Source organism: Anas platyrhynchos, chromosome Z, assembly GCF_047663525.1.
Source record: "Anas platyrhynchos isolate ZD024472 breed Pekin duck chromosome Z, IASCAAS_PekinDuck_T2T, whole genome shotgun sequence".
Classification (NCBI taxonomy): domain Eukaryota; kingdom Metazoa; phylum Chordata; class Aves; order Anseriformes; family Anatidae; genus Anas; species Anas platyrhynchos.
The window spans coordinates 58,236,321-58,253,217 of record NC_092621.1 but is presented as its reverse complement, the minus strand read 5'-3'; the positions used below and the strand labels follow the sequence as shown (position 1 = coordinate 58,253,217).

Genomic DNA, 16,897 nt, shown 5'->3' with positions numbered 1-16,897 from the left:
ATAAAGACATACTTACCTGCAACTGTTTTGGTTTTTTCAGTTTTAGTTTTCCAGATTTATATCCATCACATTTTTCAAAGAGATCAAAAAATCTTTAGGAGAAAGAATATTGATTAAAAAACACAATGAGTTAAAATATTACTTGAACAAGTGGCTTTTAAATTAAAGTAGCCTGAAATTAACAACTTTATTTGAAAAGCATGTTAAAATCTGAAGTCCAGAGCTCAAGTCAACCTTTATTCGAAACCCATTTCTCAAGAATATCTTCAACATAGTAGAGAAAGTTGAGTACAAAACATTTTCTTATTCACTTACTAATTGATAAGAAGGGAAGAAATTCTATGTGTCAAATGACATAATATTGGAATATAGAGCTACATGTATTCTTAGCCTTCAAGAATAATCCTCAACAGAAGCATATGATATAAAAAATGAGCAGTAGTACACCTTTTCTGCAAGTATCCGTGAACACGACTCTACTCCCAACACAAATAAGTGCGTTTTATTGAATCTGCACTTTATGAATGCTAATTTAAATTATCAACCAGAAATACACAGTAATAAAACTTTTACAAAAGACAAAAAGGTGGTGCAGTAAGATGACAGCTGACTGGAGAACAGTAAGATAAAAATAAGGCCAGAATTCATAGTCAAATGGTGAAATAGAAATATTCTATTCTGATTATGAATAAGGACATTTATAGAGATAAATGCACTTTCATTAAAATCACACAGGAGTGTTTAGAAGGCACATAATGTGATGAAGGAAGTCTGCACAACTCGTTTGGCAGTCTTGTTAGGAAGAGATGCATGATTGTTAATTAGCTGGAAAGACATCAGTTACATTAAAAGAGAAAAAAGTGAACAACAAATAACTCATGATGCAATTTCTGCTTAAATTCATTGCTTGCACACCCCAAAGAAATGAGCTTTACTCTAAATTCAAACTCTTTTTTAAAAAATCAAAATTCAACTTACTTCTGATGTTTTACTTCCATTTTCATTTTTTGTTTTGGTGTTCGGTCCCCATGACGTATTACGGCAATAACACATCTAAGCTCCATCCTAAAATTTTAAAGGAGTTATATTTCACAATTCTATATGTGAGGAGTTTTTATTTATTATTAAAACCATCATGAATCAAAACAAAATTGTCATTATCTTGCATAACTACAGGAGTGACAGAAGGATATGCAAGAATATAAGGTTAACAGAAAATGACGTGAAGTATAAAATTTAAATATTGATTTTAAGACTTGAGTAACTACTTGGGTAATATTTATTTTAAGTAGTTTTTAAAATGATTTTGACGTTCATTAAATGAGAGAGCATGTTTATTAGAAGCGCATATTAAGTTGGTGCTGGAACAATGATTAGCAGTGAAGGAGGCTATGCACAGAAGACGCTACACTTGAAAATCTGCTGTTCTATACTCAGCTTGACTAAGGATCAGAAACTCTGATTGCTGGCATAGCAATTGTGATTTCTTCCTTGTTTTCATCACACAAAACAAGCGTTCATAGGCCAAAGTGGGAAAACCTTGTGAAGAGAAAAAAAAATTCACACAAAAGTTACATTAGGGTTTTATACAATTCAGGCATAGCTACTATTCTCTTACATTGTTCCAGAGGTGGTTGGCACAATAGGGATGTCTTCTGCTTCCAAAGGAATTGACCATGGTATCTGAAACTGGGGAGCAAGTTCTCTCATTATGATATTTCTAAAAAGGGGTTAAAAAGAAAACAACACTAAGTTTAAAGAAAAGCTTGTAAATGTAAACAAGATCCAAAACAAATATATTTACTTTCCTAGATGTGGTTTTAGAGTACTATCAACCATAAGTCTCTAAATACATATTTTTCTTTTAGTTCTATTTAAAAAAAAATAAATCACTGAACAATGTAAAGCTACTATAACTGCTATAGAGACAACACTAACCTAACAGCCCAGGATACCTCAGAAACTTCAGTCCTTCAACTCCAATTCCTAGAAGAATTCCTTGGATATGACTTGGTCTGGTTCATTTAAATATTCAGATATCTGGCTATTATCTAAAAAGTACCTGAAAATCAGAAAGCCATTCTAACCCAAGAGTTACTAGTAGCTTTAGTGGTAATTTCATTTCTCAAAAATTCACTGGTAAAACTGGAAAAACCTATAAAGATGATAACTACAAAATGGTAACACAGCTTATAGAAGGTTATTAAATCTTGATAATGTTCTATTGCCCAAGTATTCTGTCAAAATATAGTGAACCTCAAACTGGTATCTACATTAAAAAGCAGTAACACCACAAGAAAAAAGTGCACCTTGAATTAGCATAATCTGAGATTTTATTTTAAAAAGTGAGGAAAAAAATCTGCCATTTACTTCTCACTGTATCATATTACAATTCCCTGCATGAACAAGGAAAAAACTCTAAGATAACTTCTTTTTTTTCAGAGAATTCAACATCTATAGCAACTTGAAATTGTTACACCTTCTTTCGCTCCCAGTGCAACACATAAATGCTTCTCTCCTTTAAAAATGTCTCAAATACCTTTAGAACTTTAAGCCTGCTTTTGAAATACTTAGCTTCCAGGGTTTGCGAAACACCCAGACTCAGGTGTTTCGGATGATTTCAGAAATAAGGAATTAATTGAGGGCTTATTTAGAGATTTATTAAATATTTTACTTATTTAATTTAACATTTAATTTTAAATAATTATTTAGGAATAAGGAGTAAGTAGTACATAGGCTATAGTTACATACAATAGGCAAAACTCCTGAAGTAAATCAATAAACTCTTACCCCAGGATCTTAGCACAATCATCATAATATTTCATGGAGTTTTTCACAAAACTGAAGCCATTCACATCACAGACATATGACTGTCCATTAGCACGCAGTAAATCAAAGCCACAAACTGTTTGCTGTTTTTAAGGAAAAAAAAATTCAAGTCATCGATCATCTTTCTTAGGTTTTAATATTCTAAATACATTTTAATATGTTATTCACCTAGAGGCATGCCAAAAATAATATTGATTTTTCTAAGGATATGTAGGAAGGCTAAAGTCGAGAGTATAAATTTAATAAGTAGGAAGATGTTTGCATATCATGAGTGAACCTAACATGGAACTCGCTGTCGTGGTTTAACCCAGTTGGCAGCTAAACACCACGCCCTCTCTCGGACGGGGAAGAGAAATGGAAAGTGAAGCCCATGAGTTGAGATAAAGACAGTTTAATAAGACAGTAAAATAATAATAATAATAATAATAATAACAACAACAACAATAATAACAACAATAATAATAACAACAACAATAATAATACAATGATTATAATAGTACTACTAATAATAATGTGTACAAACAAGTGATGCACAGTGCAATTGCTCACCACCCGCTGACGGATGCCCAGCCTCACCCCGAGCAGTCTGGCCCCCTCCCCCGGCTAGCCACCCCTATATATTGTTTAGCATGACGTCAGATGGTATGGAATACCCCTTTGGCTAGTTTGGGTCACCTGTCCTGGGTCTGTCCCCTCCCAGCTCTTACTGCACCCCCAGCCTGCCTGTTGGCAGGACAGAGCAAGAAGCTGAGATGTCCTTGGCTTGGTATAAGCACTGCTCTGCAACAATTAAAACATCGGGGTGTTATCAGCACTCTCCTCATCCCAAGCCAAAACACAGCATTCCACCAGCTACTAGGAAGAAAATCAACTCTGTTCTAACTGAAACCAGGACACTCACAAAAGATATGAGAAATAAAATCTGTTATTTTTGTCAAGTTCACTTATGTACTATACTAATTTCAAGACCTACAGCTTAGATAACAATGGCAAATTCCCCTTCTGACTACAGACCTTCCCGCTATGCACTGTTTTTATGGATTGCACACAAGAAATAATAATGTATCAATGAAAATATTATTGTCCAAATTTGAATTTGACAGGATAGTTTTGATACAGACACAGTACTGACACTGTAAGTACAGGATGTTAAACGGTATTTCAACAGAGCTCAAAGCCCTTTTGCAAGGTGACAGCTGTTCACACACCCTCCAGAGTACTGTCATAGTTACATGTTATGACAAAGACTGAAAGACCACCTTTTAATAAGGCTGAAGTGAGAGTAAGAGACTGAATGAATGATGTTTTAACAAAATAAACTTAAAATTACTCAAAAATAGAACTTATCAAACACTTAAAGAAAAACTATGTCAATGCCAAGTTAGCATTTATTTGGACCCAGTGTAAACACTAGGTAAATAAGAGTTACAAAAATTTGACTAGTGAAGTTGCTTTTCCCTAATTAGAAACATTAACAAAATGCGGGACCATATTATGCATAGAACAGATACAATGTGAACTAGCAAAGCACAAGAGTAACGTGAGGAAATACACACAAAGCTCATGCAACATAAGTAGCCCTCCAAACTTGTTAATGCATTAAAAGAATTCTTATGCACAAAAAAAAACATGAATGTGGAAGTTCAACTTCTCACCTTCTGCACAAAGTCTACAATATACCCTATTATGGATGCAGAGCCTACAATACATGTATCACCACTGACTCTGCACATTTAAAGTCTACATAAGTTTCAAGTAGTAAACAATTAATTAGCACTAAATGTTTGATCAGATAGGAAAGTAATCGGCTTACCTTAAAGGCAAGGCATACTTTCCAAGCAATTAACTTCTCTCTTGCGTTGAGGATGACTGGATACCTCACTTCTTTTCCTTCACTATCTCGTTCTACCTTGCCATCCAGAGCTGGAGATTTCCGGGCTTCAGCATGAGCGTAGTCTGGACCTACCGTGTACACCTTTATTGAAAAACAGAAATTTTTGATTTATTGTAATTAAGTTACACTACTGCATGTATCCATGCATCTTGCTAAATTTATCTCAAATGTGATAATCACTGCAATCACACTGTTGCTGCTTGAGTAGAGGGTTGGACCAGATGACCTTCAGAGGTTCCTTCCAACCTTAGCCATTCTGTGATTCTGTGAAGACACTAGCAGCTGTCATCACTAATAATTTTGCTCTCAAGTACCTTCCTCAACAGCATAGCATTCACTGAGCATCTGTTATTTACTGACCTCCTAGGATGAAGCTGAAGCACAAGTGAAGAAAATAAACCATGACATTTGAAGAGTAAAAATGAATTCCATAATTATGGCAATACAGAGGCAAAGAAGAACATTTTCCTCTCCAAAACATCTGTGGGACTTTGAGAGCAGATTAATTCAAGGATGATTTGAGTTTAGATGATTGTGGAAACCTGGCTACAGGACTAAGTGATTCTCTTTATTAAAAAATATTTTCATATTTTAGGCAAGACTGAACAAAGCAATATTATTCCCAGTTTTAGCATTACAAGACAGGTGTTTTCAAGAATGAGCGCGCTAACTACTGTTACAATTTTAATGCTCACTGCAAGCAAGTACTGGGTCCTGTACTAGAACAGACTTGTCAACAGCTCTCAGTAAGTGGGACAGTCACATGACTTGAAAACAAGACTGTTCTGTTTCAGTTGAGTTTTTTGTTGGTTTTTTTTTGGTCAAAGCTTATGATAGCAAATACTGCTGAGCATTATAACTGATTTTGAACAGAACTGAAGAAAACTGTTATAAGAACTCTCATACTATCTTGACCATTCTTAGTTCTTATGAAATAGAATAATGCCTGGTTTAATCAAAGAAACTACACTAGCTGTGACTTTCCTCTTGCATGAAGGCTAGAAATCTACACTGACATACCTGTTCCATGCACCTTTGATGATTTGGGATTGTAAAGTGATATTGAAAGTATGCTAGACATGGCTAGTCTGTAGTGGGTTTTCACTTCTCTTTAAATTTAAGGGGGCATCTGCAGGCTTCCTTAGATAGCTTTCAGATGCAGTTGTGCAGGACATCATTTGAAGAAGAGAAGGTAACAAATATGTCTTAGATAACTATTCTGAGACATGGCTTATTATCAACATACTCTACAATCTGAATATACAGAGCGTTTAAGTCCACAGATGCTGTTTGATGTCTGCAGTATAATAATAGTCAAAACAGTCCCCGCCCCTCAAGTCATATGCATCTCTTCAGGTTGCTAGAAACTTTTATTTTTAAAAACACATTGCAGAAGTCTCTTACACAGAATTCTGTAAACCCAGATTAACCTCCTGCACAGTGTTGCACCATATGAAGAATATATCTCATGAAAGTAGAAAAGATTAAAAAAAGAATTGGGGGAATTTGCTTGTATCTCCAAGTGGAAGAAGTTGACTGCAATTGATAAAAAGGCCTCTTTGGCCTAAGACTGGATTAGATCTTACACTCTAACTTCCACTATTTGTCTAAATATGTTGATCTCACGCATACGAGAAAGTATTTGTTTTACATGCTCAGTGATGATCTTAAAATAGCCTGAATTAACACAAAGCAAGCAATCTCCATAGATTTTCAATATCCATAGATAACATTTATTCCGTTAGTGCTTTCTATTCTATCACTCTTTTATGGTGCCTAATCTTTGTATCTGTTCAGAAAATAAATGAACAAAAGAGTAAAAAAAAAATTACAGGTGAGATCAATGCATTACTTTATATAATTTTAGTAAGTTACTTTTTATAAATTAGAGGATTTCCTTATTTGGTAAAAATATATTTCAGCTACAAATTTATTATTATTTTTACATATTCAGACAAAAAATCTAGGTAACATCTATTGGTTTACACTGGGAAGTATATACTGTTCTAACATTAACACAAAAAGCAAAGACAATGTGCCGGGTAATAAGCTTACTGCACTTGATTCTAACAACGTATGCTAAACTTCTCTATATCACAACTACTGTGTTTAGCTAGAAAAAAATGACATTCTTTTCTTATGAACTGTATTAACACTTTATTAAAATTAAACCTCAACATGATGATATACTTTCATCTTTAAAACTGACAAAATCTTGAAGCACTTGATTGTTCTATATATAAATCAGAACACGCCGTTGTCATACCTTCACATCAGTGCCATCTGTAGGCATAAATTCCTCATAAATATAGGAGCCTGTTTTTCTCACACTGCTTTCAGGGGAATAAACACTGCTTCGGCTGCCAATCTGAAATGAATATTTTTCTATTAATAAACTCATATGCTACTACTTGAGAAACAGTAAAAAGCCTTAAAATACCATACCTCTATTGATAAAACATTTCCTGTAACAAACAAAGCAAGTAGATTTTGATCATTCCCAATGCACTGACAGTGTATGCTTCTTTTATCCTTAAGAACTGGCAATTGCTGACAATCTACTGAATGGAGCATTCATTCTTAAAGTTTTCCTTAAATGTACTCCTCTGATCTGCCACTACTCTTACGCAGGCAGGTCATGACAAAACAAGTCTATAGGCCAGGAGAGAACTGCTCTGCAATTCTGTTGGACATCTACAGCTTAAAAAAGAACAACAAAAGGGGGGGGGAAGGGTCTATATTTTTGCTTTCACATTCTACATGAATTAAGTTTGTCTTTTATATAGTCATTAAAATACAACTAAGCATAGAGTCACTCAGCAAGATGCAATTTCCGTAGTCTTAGCATACTATCCTCACCTTTCGAAAAAGCCTTTGGCTTCCACCCCCAGCAGATGTTGGATAATAAATGTAAACATTGTGGTCCTCAGCACTAACTGGCTTTTCTACAAAAGGCTTTTGGAAAATTTCCCCATTCACTTCCACATGATCTTCGCCTTCAATCAAGTTGCATTCTGAAGAAACAATGCAAACAACAGATGTAATAATATTTTCATGGAACTAAATTATTAGAGATTTGGAGTAATTTTGGAGGTTGAAATAAAAAGACTACTATGAATCTTTGGTTCACTGATTTGTTATTGATGCACGAAGAATTAATCATAATTTGTTGAATGTCTGCTGTATCAAATCTATATTGTGTTACATTACTGATGTGTTCCAGGCTTTCTGCAGATTTCTGCATCGGACAGGAAAATGTCTCCTGCAGAACTTGAATATGATGTATTTTTTGAAAATGATTTTAAGACAGGGGGTAGGGCTACGAGTTGGGCTTACTTAGCAAGGTTTTGGTAGCAAGGTGAGGCTGTGGGGGTGACCTCTACAAGAAGAGCCCAGCAGCTGGCTCATGTTAGATCAGCACCAGCTCCAGTCAGCTCCAAAAGGGACCTGCCACTGGCCAGAGCTGAATCAACAAGTAACACTGGTTGCACCTCTGTGAAAGCTGATTTAAGAAAGAAAAACTGCTGTGCAACAGCAGCTGGGAAAGAGGAGTGAGTAAACATGAGAGAACCAGCCCAGTAGACCCCAAGATGAGTGCAGAAGGAGGGCAAGAGGTGCTTCAGGCACAGAGCAAAGGTTCCCCTGTGGCCTGTGCAGGGAGAGGCTGGAGCAGGCTGACCCCTGCAGCCCACGGGTCCCCCATGGAGCAGATTTCCACGCTGCAGACCCCCCATGGGTGGAGGAGCCCCCAGTGGAGCAGGTGGATGTGGCCTGGAGGAGGCTGCGGCCCATGGAGAGCCCCCGCAGGAGCAGGCCCCGGGCCGGAGCTGCAGCCCGTGGAGAGGAGCCCACGCAGGAGCAGGGGGTATGGGAGGAGCTGCCCCCACCTGTGGGGGACCTGTGCTGGAGCAGTTTGCTCCTGGGGAATGGATGGACCCTGTGGTACAGAGCCGTGTGGGAGCAGTGCTTGAAGAGCTGCTGCCTGTGGGCAGCCCCTGCAGGCTTACTTTGGGAAGGACCCCACATGGAGCAGGGGCAGAGAGTGACCATGAGGCAATGGCAAAGACAAAGCATCAGTGGCTGACTGCAGCCCCCTGTGCCGCCTGGGGTAGGAGGTAGAAGAGGGTGGATGGGAAGGTGTTTTTGGTTTGCTTTCAGTTTCTCATTGCTCTGGTCTGCTTGTGATAGGCAATAAATTATATTAATCTCCATGTCCATAGTTTGTTTTGCCTGTGCCTGTATTTGACAAGTGATCTCCCCATACTTATGTCAAATCATGAGCCTCTTTTACATCATATTTTCTCTGCCTATTCTTACAAGGAGAAGGAGTGAGAAAGCAGCATGGTGGATCTTGGCTGCACATCAGCGTGAAAACACAACATGCTGTTTGTCTCTTTCTGCAGTGACCTTCTTTGAAACATCAGAGGTAGGGTAGTTGGACAGTGAACACTGTGTGGTATCAAGTGCAATACTAGTTTTAATAGGCTAAAAACTGTCTCAGTGTCTGACTGAAGCACCTTTCACAGATGACTAAGATCTTTGAAACGAGGGTTTGGGAATCCTTCCACATGTGGGTGTCTGCATGCAACAGCCTTGACTTTTGCAGCACAAGTCCTTTTCCCCCATGATTAAGCAGAGATTTTCATCAAAATTTCTCAATCCCTTAAAAGTTACACCATGGGAATGCCTCAGTTGTCTCTACTGTTAATTTGTTAAGTTTATATCTTGACCTGTTATTGTAATCTCTACTTTTGCTGGAAGTCTTCCTTTTATGAGAAAAAGCTCCTGAATTTGTTTTCAAGTGCAGAAAAACAAAAAAAAAAAACAAAAAACAACACATTGCAATTGATATTCTGAGCAGATTATCTGCAGATCTACCTAGACTACATTCCTTTTATATGGTTGTTTGTACTTTATATGGATTCATCAAAGGAAATTCCTGACTTAGCATTCTGATCTCCTTCTATGATAAGGTGACCTGCTCGGTAGATGAAGGGAAGGCAAGAGATGTAATCTTTCTAGATTTCGTCCCTCACAGCATCCTTCTGGACAAGTTGTTCACGTGATGCTGGCCGATGAACTGGCTCAGTGGTAGAGCTCAGCAGGTTGTAGTGAATGGAACCTGGGTGACTGCAGGTCACCAGAGGTGTTCTCTATGGCTCAGTTTTAGGGCCTGTCCTATTTAACATTTTTATCAACAACGTAAGATGCAGGAGTAGCATGTATCCTCATTAAGTTTGCTGATGACATGAAAATGGGAGATGCTGCTTAGTCCCTGGAGAGACAGAAGGCCTTGCAGAGGGTTCTACATAGACGGGAGCTCTGCATGATTAGCAAAGGCATGAAGTTCAATAACACAGGTTACACACAGGTACAGACTGGGCGATGAGTGGCTGGAGTGCATCTCAGCAGAAAGGCACCTGGGGGTGCTTGCAACGACAGGCTTAACATAGACCAGAAGCATGCTCTGGCAGCCAAGAGAAAAAAAATGTATTGGGGGGTATAGTATACACAGCATTGCCAGCTGGCTGAAAGAGGTGATGCTCCCACTACATTTAGTATTGGTGCAGCCTCAGCTTGAATACTGTGCACAGTTCTGGACTTCAAAATATGAAAAGGATGTTGAGATCTTTGAAATCAAACAGAGGAGGGCAACAAATGTGGTAAAAGGGCTGGAAGGCATGTCCAATGAGAAGAGGACAAGGACACTTGGGTTGTCTAGTCTGGAGAAAAGGAGGCCAAGAGGTGACCTCATGTCTCTCTGCAATTTCCTGAGAAAGGGAAGTGGAGAGGGAGGTGCCAGTCACTGCTCCCTGGGAACCAAAGACAGGCGCATGGGAACAACACAAAACTGAGCCAGGTGGTTCAGACTGGACATTATGAAAAATATATTTACTGTAAGGATGGTCAAACACTGAAACAGGCCTTCTAGAGAGGTGGTTGATATCCCTGTTGGTCAGTGTTCAAGAGGCATTTGGACAAAGCTGTCAATAAAATGCTTTAGCAGTTGAAGTTTAGCCTTGAAGTGGTCAGGCAGTTGGACTAGATGATCTATTCTAGTAAGGGAAAGATTCAACAGCCTGAGTTGCTTCTGCCAACATCACTTTCCTGAAAAGTGAAATTACTGCTCATTGTAGTAACGTAAGTTCATGAATGCTGCTCTCCTTGGTGACATATTTGTGTCTCAGTGTGAGTTTGAAGGCCCTCATGTTCTAGTTGGTCTATACAGGCTCTGAGAGGACTGTGAGCCCAGAATTCAGAACCATGCTTCTCAGATGCATACTTGTACAACTTTTGGCAGGGACGGAGGTAATATTCTTCATGGAAGCTCATATGAGGCTACGTTTTGGATTTCTATTCAAAATCAAAACAACATTGCTAAGACATACATGTTTGAGATACTGCTGAACAGTGTTTGCACAGTACTAAGGCCTTTTTGGTATCTCACGATACCCTGTCAGCAAGTAGGAGTTAACCCACAAACTTAACTAAATACCAGATGAGAAACCAACCCCTGAGCCAATGAGTATTAATTCTGTAGGAAGTGAAATTCAGCTTTCTGCTATGTATCTACTGCTTTCCAGTGGAAACAGAGACATCAATGGTTAATATTTTTGTCATCAGTTTTTTTTTTTTTTTTTTTTTTTTTTACCTTGTGGGTTGTTTGGATCACGGTTCAGAACTGCATAACGAGGAAGTAAAATGCCTTCAGCTTTAAGAATACCATACACTTCCCTCCTAGAAGAACAAAAGTTCCATAGTAAGACAGCAAATCCTGATACGATTTGTATTTTACAGTACACAAGTAAGAAAGGAGGAAAAATTATATATTTTCCTACAAAAAATACAACATAAGATTACACATATTATTATACATTAACATGCATGTTCTCTACTTATGAATATAATATTTTAAAGCTCACTGACACAGTGGTACCTTTGCAGTGCCTTCATCTGTATCAACAAAAGTGTCATTTGCTATATCAATTCTGTCCTCTCCTCTCTGGTAGGGTAAAAACAATTGGGCAGAACAATTTTCTTGTTAAATGATTTTAACAGTGAAGAAGGACTGCAAAAGTTTATACTTGACAGAAACTAAAGGAATCCAAAATAGCAAGTCTGAACACTGTTCAGAGGCTCCAATGCTTATGTATTTTGTTCATTATTGTTAATATTTGCTATACATGATTGCAGCCACACAAAAAAAATCACTTTGAATTACCACATGATCTTTGGATACCAGCAACACCCAGAAGTTTCCACTGAACAGAAAAAATAACCCTTAAGTAAGCTACATGAATTCTACAGTTATGGAAAGCCATGTGATTGCTATACATACCTCTGCTATACTTATTTTCTAGAGCTTAAGCTGTTTATTTGCTAGCTGTTATAGAAATGTATTACCCAATTACTACTTCAGTACATCTTCAGACCTATCAATATAAAATCAGTAAAATGAAAAACACACCTAAACACATACCACAGAAAAATATTAAAACATTAATAAAACAAAGTTCACTGTCATTTTATTTAGACTACTGTACAATAAATTGGAACTGCTGCTATGCAATGCTAACAGATCCTCACTGTCTGGCTGAAAAGTAATTTGCTCTTTCAAAGTAGTTAATCATTACTTACCTGTCTTGTATTTGATACTGCATATTCAAGTCATTGATTATGAATGGATTCCTGAGTTTTGCATAGGCAACTGCTTTGTCCAGTGGAAATCCTAAAATGTTTGTTTAAAGAAAAATAAATTAAAACTGTAAGACACAACATCAGTAAGCAGTTTGGAATGTTCTTTTTCAAACTTTAGATACAAACAGCCATGGCTTAAGTGAGAGGATGTTCCCTCCCTCTCCTACAGACACATAACATCTGCTTAAGACAATCTTAAAACTGTAGCTTGATTTCAGTGTACATTGCCAAAAGCAGTGGTCATCTCCTGTTCCATCTCCACACTCTACATTCCCTCCACTTCCTTACAGTCAGAACTAAGGTTTCTATCATTTCTGCCTGAAAATATGTTTTTTAACTTTAGTCCTGTCACTGAACAGTCCCACAAAACCCCCCTAGACGTTAGAGATACACAAACACATGGCAAGAGATCCAACAGACCCATTAGGAAAGGAGCATGACTTCACAGTTATTGGACCAAGTAAGCATTAGTTCAACGCTTACCATTTCTACTGGCTCCACAAATATTTGCCAATGGAGTAGTTATTTTAAATACCATGTGAGACAGGACTTTCTCAAGCTATTAAAACAGTATCATTTTAAAAGCTTGTATTTTTAAAGTCAGTTGTATTACATTAAACAAGACAAAGGAATAGTTTCCTAGGGCAATCCAATGAAACAAAAAGCAAGGCAGAAAAAAAATTTTAATAAACACTCAAATTGGAGAAAGTATTTAGATGTCAAAATATTTGTGGTATTATTAAAAGATTTACCTTTAGAATGAAAAGAAATGAGACAGTCACATAAAGGCCAGTTTTCTACTGGCTCATTCAAAATTACATCCTCTTCAAATATTACAACAGTTATGTACTTAAACATGGAGAGGCGTTCAAGAATTTCTTTCATTGGTTTGGATTTAGATTTCTTAGCCATTGAACATATCCCAACTGCAATTTGTCTTTCTGGTGGCTGAAGAGGGGGGGAAAAACAATTATTTTAAATCTTCTCAGAATGTAATAGGTGTTTTATCAGCATAATATCACAGCAGACATTTTCTGTTAAAATTAGTTTGCTAACTCGAATTCAGTTTCAGTCAGGTAAATATCTAGCAGGCACCAAATTGCAGCATGCCACTGCACTTATGAAATTAAACTGTTTAACAGCACTACACTACTTTTTGTGAGTATTGTATCAGGAGCAAATACACAGAAGAAAAATTAAGTCATAAGTGTCTGAAATCTTGCTTATGACTTTCTGTGAAATTAATCAGCAATTAATTTTTAAACTGTATAATTTTTCAAAATCTAGTAATCACAAGGCTTCTTACCTTGTTACCTAATATTAGAAGTGAATTACACTAAGAAAAACTAGCCAAACAAAATATTACTCTAGATTTCTGAGTGAAACTGTCTATGCACAAAATACGTTTTCTTGTGTATGGTCTATATTTTCTTTTATATAATGAGCCTTTACAAATTTTATTTCCCACTAAACAGTCATTTCCTTGCATTTAAATTTCCTAGACACTAGCAGTCAGTTAAAATATAACATAATTCCCTAAAGTGGAATGTTGCAGTGTAAAAAGAAAAAATACTACCAAAAAAAAGGTATGACATGGTTACTCATACACGATAACATTAGGAGTTTGTCAAAAGAAATGGTAATACAATCCATTACACTCTGCAAATATATTAAACTAAATTATAACGTAAGATTAATTTAGCATGCACATGCACTTTCTATACACCAAGGTAAAGAATAAGAATAAAAACATGTTGGATCTTAATGAAAACAACAGTAAGATGAAAGAAGAAATGTGATTTTCAGTTTGAACAGACTCTTCAAGGGTAACTCTACAGCAGTTGACAACATACACGAAATAAAAACTGTCCATCTATTTTTGCTATGAATTATACAAATAAAAATAACAAAGGCTTAGGCTATCAAGTTCAGTCCCAGAACCAAATCAAGCCTGCAGAGCTTGGCTGCCCTGAAACTCTGTATTAAGGTACAGCACATCCACTTCCAAACCCAAGGTAGACCTATTTTTCAAGTTTGCTGCTATTCTAAACATAACCAATAGATCATTGTCTGGATATGAATAGGTGTTTTTTTAATTTCAGAACACCTTTTCAATATAACACTTTTCTGATTCAACATCACTTCAAAATAAAATAATGCTAGAGAACATACAATATAGTACATGCATGCCCCTACAGTACATACAGAATCATATTCTTCTTCCTCTTCTTCCCCATGGTCATAAAAGTGTTCATAGTCCGTAGATCTGGCTGAATCCAACAATTCTTCTCCATCTTCTCCACCCACGAAGAATCTAGGAGGATCATTCTCTGTTGCGCTAACAGACATGATTACAAGATCTACAGAGAATTATGTAGAGACTGCAGCCACTTTGGCAGCTGAGATATTGGGCATGTTTCCCAGTGAGCTGGGAGCACAGAAGTCCCGTACTTGTTGATACTGCTTGAGCAGTGCTGCCACTGTGATGACGTTTGCCAGACACTGTTTAACTGGTATCACCTGCTCATTACTGCTTTGTGCTGTTGCTCCAAGAGACCCACAATTGGCTACTGCTTCCCTGAGATGACAGAACAGTTTTTTAACCTACAAAAAATATTAAAAAAATAATAAGCATCAACAAGAAACAAAAAAAACAAAACCCACACTAGAGACAGGCACATAAAAATAGAAAATGCATTTGAACATCTATATACCTCTGAGAAAAGCATCAGAAATAAAGCAGTACAGAGTACACAGTACTTATATATGTATGTTTAGTGCAAGGATAATACTTTCGAGGTATTTTCAAATGACTGACTCACATTTTAAAACGAGACAATATAACTCAGGAAAGTAAAACCGTCAAACACATTTTTTCTACCTTAAGAACAGTAAAGTACAGCCCATATATTTTATACAACAGATGAAAGAAAAAAGTCTCCAGTATTTCTGCTACTTAGCTCCCATTCCTGTCATCAGCTGATCTTCCCCAACATTTTCTGATCAAATGTGTAATAGCAAGCAGATGAAAATGCTAATGAAAAATATGAAGCCACCATTAGAACTATTCTTAAACGTAATCCTATTCTTCCAAAAACAAAGTGACCCTTCGGTTTGAAAGCAGAACGTTATGCGCCAACTTGATGTTATGTGCTTATTTATTTGCAACAAAGTGTTGCTTTATTTTCACATGGAAAAATTAATATTTACAGAGGTATATACTACCACTGCCTTCTATCAAAAGTACCTCAACGCAGTAATGTACCAGTGAAATGAGCACACATTGTACCCTTTTAACCAGTCATGTGAAAATAAGATCTTGGCCAAGTAAGTTGGCTGCAGAAACAAAGACTTAGCACTCAGCCTTCTGTCATATTAATTAGTAATTGTTCTTGCTGTATGTTGTCCATGGCTTTATACCATTAATTACAATCCATTACAATTATTTAGAAAGTTAATAAGCAGTTAGTTGTTCGGAAGATCATCTGATCAAGTGCTTTAGGTTAAGTTGTCTATTAGTCAGGTCATTACGTAAGTGCCATTCAAAAACAATGCCTCAGCAGAACTCAATTTGACTTTAAATATCCACCAAAATGACTGTTCTATGAACCAAGTGAAGCAATAGTAAATTTCCAACTGTGATCAGCCATTCAGCTTCCTCAGAAAGAGGGTGGTAAATGGAGCAAAAGTTACATAGAAAGGATCTGTCATAAGTCAGAGAGCAATAGGTTAAGCATTGGTAAACAATACAGTTGCCTCTATCTCTGAGGCTGAGGTCTGAGCAACAGACACACATGGATCCAGGAGTGACAACAGGCAATTAAAAACCCCTGTATCAAACATATTTCTTACACATCTGTTCTTCTCCAGTTTCATTAATAAAGTTACTTTCCCATATCATATAAAATTGCAGCCATTTGTCCTTCAAGCAACAAGAGCATAATGAAACTTCAAACACCTAATTCACCTTACTCCCAAGAGAGTTAGAAATTAGATTTTATGAGAAATCAATTCTGTTTACAAAAGTGTGAATAAAGCAAGTTTTCCAGGTCCTATTTCTAGCAAGCTTCAGAAAGGTGAAGGTTACTTTGCCAACATATACTGGCAACTAATACAAATTTAGAAATTGTATTAAAGATTAAAAAAAAATAATAAAAAAAAAAAGGTAGTGTGAAAAAGAAGTTTAACAGTTCTCTTGGAACAGCTTCTTCTGCTCCTCTCTCCCTACCCAAAGTCTACAAACATACATCTTAAGAACTTTTTAAAACTTAAGGTTTCCTTAAAAAGAAAGAAAATCAACCCCTTGAAGAAGATAAAGAGAAGGTCATCTAAAGGATTTGTGTTTTTTTTAAGCTTTCTTTTCCCTACATATTCATATAGTGCACTCTGTGACAACAGTAGAGGTTGTGGAGTTAAGCAATTGATGACTAGTTACTTCATGAGAACTCCCAGTAGTAGTTGAATCTTTAATTGGAC

At 36.8% G+C, this 16,897-nt stretch overlaps 1 protein-coding gene across 10 annotated transcripts in view; it reads right to left on the bottom strand.

Annotated features, from left to right (window-relative positions):
- The window catches only part of PPIP5K2 (diphosphoinositol pentakisphosphate kinase 2), a 51,233-nt gene that overhangs the window by 28,004 nt on the left and 6,332 nt on the right, over positions 1 to 16,897 (bottom strand). For 9 of the 10 annotated variants that reach the window (XM_038171374.2, XM_072031524.1, XM_072031526.1 and 6 more), the window contains exons 2-12: positions 14,627 to 15,025; positions 13,174 to 13,369; positions 12,362 to 12,452; positions 11,376 to 11,461; positions 7,583 to 7,737; positions 6,990 to 7,091; positions 4,643 to 4,804; positions 2,791 to 2,912; positions 1,619 to 1,720; positions 979 to 1,065; positions 17 to 92 (exon numbers count right to left, since the gene is read on the bottom strand). In XM_038171374.2, coding sequence (XP_038027302.1) covers positions 17 to 92; positions 979 to 1,065; positions 1,619 to 1,720; positions 2,791 to 2,912; positions 4,643 to 4,804; positions 6,990 to 7,091; positions 7,583 to 7,737; positions 11,376 to 11,461; positions 12,362 to 12,452; positions 13,174 to 13,369; positions 14,627 to 14,770 — 1,323 coding nt within the window. In that variant the 5' untranslated portion in view covers positions 14,771 to 15,025. Of the gene's footprint in view, positions 1 to 16; positions 93 to 978; positions 1,066 to 1,618; positions 1,721 to 2,790; positions 2,913 to 4,642; positions 4,805 to 6,989; positions 7,092 to 7,582; positions 7,738 to 11,375; positions 11,462 to 12,361; positions 12,453 to 13,173; positions 13,370 to 14,626; positions 15,026 to 16,897 lie in introns of those variants that run through there. The other variant, XM_038171388.2, reaches the window with a different exon arrangement.